The sequence below is a fragment of the Buceros rhinoceros genome, unplaced genomic scaffold (genome assembly GCF_000710305.1).
Source record: "Buceros rhinoceros silvestris isolate BGI_N320 unplaced genomic scaffold, ASM71030v1 scaffold30782, whole genome shotgun sequence".
Classification (NCBI taxonomy): Eukaryota; Metazoa; Chordata; class Aves; order Bucerotiformes; family Bucerotidae; genus Buceros; species Buceros rhinoceros.
The window spans coordinates 1-6,013 of NW_010401174.1; the positions used below are offsets into that span (position 1 = coordinate 1).

At 50.9% G+C, this 6,013-nt stretch overlaps 1 protein-coding gene across 1 annotated transcript in view; it reads left to right on the forward strand.

Moving 5' to 3' along the window:
- Positions 1-986: 986 nt before the first annotated feature.
- The window catches only part of LOC104489967 (SH3-containing GRB2-like protein 3-interacting protein 1), a gene marked incomplete at both ends in the record, with an annotated part of 16,474 nt that continues 11,447 nt past the window's right edge, over positions 987-6,013 (forward strand). The window contains 3 exon segments of the mRNA XM_010132188.1: positions 987-1,050; positions 3,436-3,460; positions 4,909-4,986. Coding sequence (XP_010130490.1) covers positions 987-1,050; positions 3,436-3,460; positions 4,909-4,986 — 167 coding nt within the window.

A 6,013-nucleotide genomic window follows, 5' to 3' on the forward strand; every position in this document is an offset into this window, starting at 1 on the left:
TTCAACCCAAACCCGTCTGTGGTTCTGTGAAGGCTCCAGTGCTGAGCAGGGATCTGCTGTGGTTCCTCATACAGATGCCTCTGACCCGCAGTGCTTCACATTTGGGTAGCATCCAGACCAAAGCAAAAGTCCCTGGAGCTCTGAAAGGATGAGGCCAGGAACAGCTGTTCTAGACTGAAGGTCCAGGGTTTGTATCAGCTCATTAGGCCACCAGAACCTCTAAATTACACCCTGACCTAAATTAATTGCTATTGTGCTGCTGGCAGCGATTGCACAAGAGGTATGTCCAGCAGTGTCCAGTGTGATGGCAGCTTCCACCTGCAGCCGGGTCTCAGCAGTGGGGCAGGACAGCAGAGAATCATCTATGTGAGACCGGCCAGCCAAGTGAAATGTGGTAGTTCAAAATGCTCCACATCCCTTCTCTGGTTATTAAAGATCCCTCTTAGCCTGGAAAAGAGGGAGAAGCTTGCAGAAGCCCATTCTCCCCCTTCTGTCTTTAGAAGCGGTGTGGAGGTGGCTTCTGCCCCGATGGGCTCTGGGGCTCCCTGGCCCTCCCACTCCCTGGTACCAGGGACCATATTAAGTCCTGTGCAGGTCAAGGATCAGTGCAGAAGCTAACTAATATCATGGTTTCAATTGTTTTTTTTTACACCAAACAAGGGTTTTCCCACCCACTGTGCATTAGTACCGCCATGCAGCACACAGAGGAGGGTGTAATTAAGACGGTAAGCTTAGAGATATAACAGTGAACTACGTAGTCCCACGCACTGAGAGCAAGTTAATAAGTGTTAAGTGAACAAATAAAAGGCATAAGCAAATGTACACACTACCTGCAAAGTCCTGCTGGCAGCTTCTTGGGCTTTGGGTCTTTATTTTTTAGCCTTATTTATGAAGTATGGCTGACGAGTGAGTAAGGGACCTCTTGGAGGATTTATTTGAAGCGTAATATTAATATCTCATTCTTTCTTCTATCCTTCTATCCCCAGGATTGAAAAAACGTACAAGGAAGGCCTTTGGTATACGCAAGAAAGAAAAGGATACTGATTCCACGTAAGTCAATGAGATATCAACCACATTAATAAATGATGATCCTGGGGAGAAGTTGATGCCAGCGTGCCAGGACAGGAAGCATGTCAGTGCATCACAGGCATTTGTCATGCTTGATCGAGCCTTATAACAACAAATACGTTTAAGCCGTTTCCCCTTGAACACCCAGTGGACAACAAATACGGTATTTTCTTGGTGCTGCAGAGATAGTGAAGCCGGTTCTCCACGTGTTTGCGATTTATGGTGACAGCGGTGATCAGAAGAAAATTACTCCTCTGAGAGTTTCAGCAGATTAATCTCTGCCCAAACTACTGATTTGCCCATCTGCTGAGATCACAGTAGATGCAAATTCCATTTAAACAGATGCTGGTGCAGGCAGAGAGGCCATTGGTGGAGCAAAGGCTCAGGGTGGCAAGGGCGGACGGGGCTCGTGGAGCTCGCGTGCTCCTTTGGCTTTGCTGCGAGAGATGCTTTTGCTTCTTGGAAAAACATCTGGTGGGGACTTCCACCTGCAGCTGGCATGGATTCTTCCCACAGCTGGCAGGGTGTGCTGTGCATGGGTGCAGAACTGCTGGTGGGGTGCCGAGCCCAGCCTGGGGCTGTCGCTGAGGTGGCTTTTGGGGCTCCTGCACCTGTAGCGCCGTTCTGGCACAGCAGAAACCCTGCGGGGTTTTTCTCTTATTTTACTTGGATTTGTTTTCCTGAGACGTTTCGTATCTCGGCAGTGGTTGGTGAGGTTTTCTGTGCAAAGGGACAGCTGCTGTTGGTCAGGTCACACTCCCCAGGGCCGCGCGAGCCCGGCTGCACTGATGCCTGTGAGGCTTTGTCTGCTGCAAAAAGGGACCCAAAAACATGAGGGCACATGGAGCACATCCTAAAAGAGCAGCACTGAGCAGCGGGACAGCTAGGAGTTCCTGCTCCAGCAGTGTACAGCTTTGTTTATAATTTATTGGAAGGACAGGCAGGAAACGGGCTGCTTTGCATCATCCTCTTCTGCTCATAGAAAATCAATGGAGCCAGGTCTCGGTCCTGCCGTTAGCCAGCACCGTGATTTCCACGCTTGCTTGCAGCAGCCTGCCCTTGACAGAGGCTGGGGAAGCTGGTGGCACATGGAGCTGAGGAATGTTGGGGTGTTCGCGATGGCAACAAGCTGGCAGAAAGGCCACTGTGGAGGAGAGGCTGCAATTAGCAAGCAGCACTGATTAGCATGTTGCGGGGTCATGTCGCGGTCATCCTCCCGAACGGCTCTGAGTGCTCTCCAAGTGCCCTGTCACCAGCTGGCGTGAGGGTGGGAGAAGCAGCGGTGGGTGGTGGGCTTGGGCAGACCTCCGGGTCTGTCTCTGCCATGGCTGGGCCACCACAGCCCCAGGACCTGACAGTGGGCTCTGTGGTGGGGGGTGTCTGGAGCTGCTGCCTGGGTTCTGGGGACGTGTGGGATGTGGTGGAGTTGCAGCGGTGAAGGATCTGCCACCCCCTCCCTCCACCAGCTGAGGGTCTCCACCGCCAGGCTGGGGAGATGAGCAGAAATGACATTCCCTGCACACAGGGGAAATATGGGAGCAGAGGAGATCTCTGTTACTTCCAAAGAATTTTGGAGATGTTTGCGCAGAGATTAAAAATGAGACGAGAGACAGGGGCAGACACATGTGATTGGAGGAGTTCAACAAAAGGCGTTATTCTCTGCTCAGCCAGAGCTGGGCGGGCAGCAGCTCCCCTCAGGGTTCCTCTGATGCCCGAGTCTGATGTTAATTGGTGGCAAATCTCTGGCAATGCAGAAAACTCAGGAGCGTGTGGGAGGTGGAGGAGCCCGTCTGGTTTTCATAAACATATTTGTCTTTTCACTAAATAACTTGGCATCCTTAGACAGCATTTAAGCATGGCTGCTGAGCCTGCCGTGCTGTTGGCTGTGACCGAGGTCCAAATCCCATAAGCCAGCTGGGGATTAGGATCTCTGAGGGGTCTCATCCATTTTCAAAGCCATTCAAAATAATCAGTTGTGCTTCTTGCAGAAGCAAAATCTCTAAATTACTCTATCTGTGATTTCTTTATTGTCTTCTGCAAGAAGGTGCACACCCAGGGTAGGGCTGCGGCCACAGGATGGCTGCGAGGAGGAGGGGCGAGGTGTCTCTCCTCAGCCGGGAGAGCGTGGTCATCGGCAGGAGCACTTTGTTTACTAATAAATATAAAATCTGTCATCCCATGAGAGCCACCTTTCTGGGACCATTGTGAGAGTTTCACGAGGAGCTTGTGGCAGGTAACTCAGATTTGCTGACAATTCAATAATTAAACATGTTGCGGCTGTGGATTCATTAAGAAAACTGTTTCCACAAGTCAGTGGGCCAGTGGTGCGGTTTGGGAGCTAACGTGTTGTCTGTCTGTCCTTTGCAGAGGGTCGCCAGACAGGGATGGCATCGTAAGTATTACACAGCTCCCGCTCCTGCTCCCCTCTCCTACCTCATTTCTCCATCAGCCACCGTCAGCACTTTGTGAACCATCTCTTCCTCTCTGTTTAATATAGAAAATAACTTTCAGTGAGAAGCGGTCTAAAAAAATGATGTATTCTGGGTTTTCTACGAAACTCACATAAAGACCATAACAATAGTACTGTGGGCAGAGGGACCAGGTGTCCTGCTAAAATCCCCAGCTCCGCATCCTCGTTTCCACTCCAGCTAATTGGCTTGGGTCAGATTTTCTGTGCAAGGAGTGAAGGGGAAAAGGCCAGAGCAGCTGTTTCCAATATCTATTTTTATTTTCTATATTAAACTGAAAACAAGGAGATCCTCGGGTTTAAGTTATTGCTGCTTTTATTTGTGGTGTTAGATAGAAACGCTCCCGTTAGATCCTGGCAGACTCCTTTAGCCATTTGATACCAATGTTGCAAATAAGTGTGTGGGGTTCAGCCTGGGACTGTGCTGGTCGTTATTTCTCAAGCAAATTCAGACGTTAGAAGCTCACCTTGAAATAAAAATGAGACCACTGGGTGGCTCGGCAGGGAGTGCGGTGCTGAGGTGACTTTCACAAAGCCATACAAAAATCGGGCTGCCAGATTGCTCTTTGAGAGAGATGATTTATTTTTTTTTAATTGTAGAATCATCTGGTTGGGAGAGACATTCAAGATCGAGTCCAGCCGTTCCCCCAGCACTGCCAGGGTCCCTAAACCATGTCCCTCAGCACCACACCCACATGGCTGTTAAACCCTTCCAGGGATGGGGACTCCCCCACCTCCCTGCGCAGCCTATTCCAAGGCTTCACAACCCTCTCTGTGAAGAAGTTCTCCTGATACCTAAACCTAGATCCCCCCTGCTGCAACTTAAGGCCAGCTCCTCTCATCCTGTTGCTTGTTATAAGGGAGAAGAGACCAACCCCCACCTCGCTCCAGCCTCCTGTCAGGGAGTTGTCAGAGCCAGAAGGTCTCCCCGGAGCCTCCTTTGCTCCAGGCTCAACCCCCACAGGTCCCTCAGCCGCTCCTCAGCACATTGTGCTCCAGACCCTGCCCCAGCTCCATTGCCCTTCTCTGGACACACTCCAGCCCCTGCGATGCAGAAATGCAGTTTTAGGGGGGTACACTGATGGTGTTGGAGGCAGGGAAATCTGAGGGTGGAGGTATTAGAACATCCTACACTCTTTTCTTGCCAAATTTGAAGGCTCTGGAGCGGCCAAGAGGCAAATCCTGTGGCTGCTGAATAGAGCCCCCTGTAAAAACCACACTTAGTCTTAACGAAGCCACAGCCGAGCCCTCCTTTTCTTGTAGCACTGTGCAGCGTGTTCGCTAATCCCTTGTAACTTATTTTTGTGTTTAAAAAGCAAACCCAACCAACTGGTACTTTAACCCTTTTTCTGCCAAACCCCAATCCTTTCCAGCCGCCCAGCCCTCAGCCCAATGAGGCACCTTGCACTAGCAAACCCGAGAGCGTGCGCGAAGGAGGAAAAAACAATTCGGTAAGGAAAACAGAGCTTGCTCTACAGCTAAGGGTTGTTAAAACCAGAATTACTCACTGATTTTAAAATCCAGACTCCAGAAAAATACCACTTGGGTTCCCATTTATGCGGATGACTTGGACAGAAATGGGATTCAATGCAGATGGACTGGGGGAAAAGCAGGAGACCCACGTAACCACATCCCGAGTCTGATTTTTTTCACCCTCGTACCTTTAATGAGGCAGCTCCGTTCTTGGCACTCACGTTGTGAGTGCTGTGGGGTGATACAGGGAGGGTGAGAGTGCTGGTGGCCTCGTCTAACCCCTGAGATGGTGTGTAAGACCCTTGGCAGGGTACTGGAGTGAGGGATGCTACCTCTGGCAGCCAAAGACACCTGGATTATCTAATTTAGGCGCCCAAAATAGAGAACCCAGCTGAACCTCAGTCCCTGAGCTGGCCTGGCAGCACTGCTTGCTGGCCACAGTGGCCAGTGGGAGCTTTGGGTGCGTTTTGGATACCCAGAACAGACCAGTAAAGGGTCCCACAGGCGATGGGTGCCCAAAGCCTCCTTTCAAACCAGCCGCCTCGGTCCAAAGCAGCAATAACCCATGTGTGTGTTGTCAATGTGTCATGACATGCACTAACGCCGCATCCCAGCCAGGTCAGCCCGGACACTTCTCACTGCTGCAACCTGGCATCACCACGGGCTGAACCGGTAACACCCAGCTTGCTCCGCGGGCGGTTTGGCTACTGAATAAACGAAACCGAATCCTTCTTTCAGCGTGTTCTGGGGAAGGTGTTTATCTCCCATTAAATAGCGGTGCTACTGGGTTCGATGGGCATCGGGAGCCCCAGCTGCCACCAGCTCTGCCCATGGGCTGGAACACCCCAGCATGTGGAGAAATGACCGTTTCGCTTGTCCTCCTTAAGAATCGTTATGTGTTCAGTTAATGTTAAAAAAAAAAAAGTCTTTTAGCTCTGTGGTGTTTCCAGAACCGGGGAATGCTGTTGGGTATGGCTGATGTGCAGGGGCACAGCTGCTCTCGGC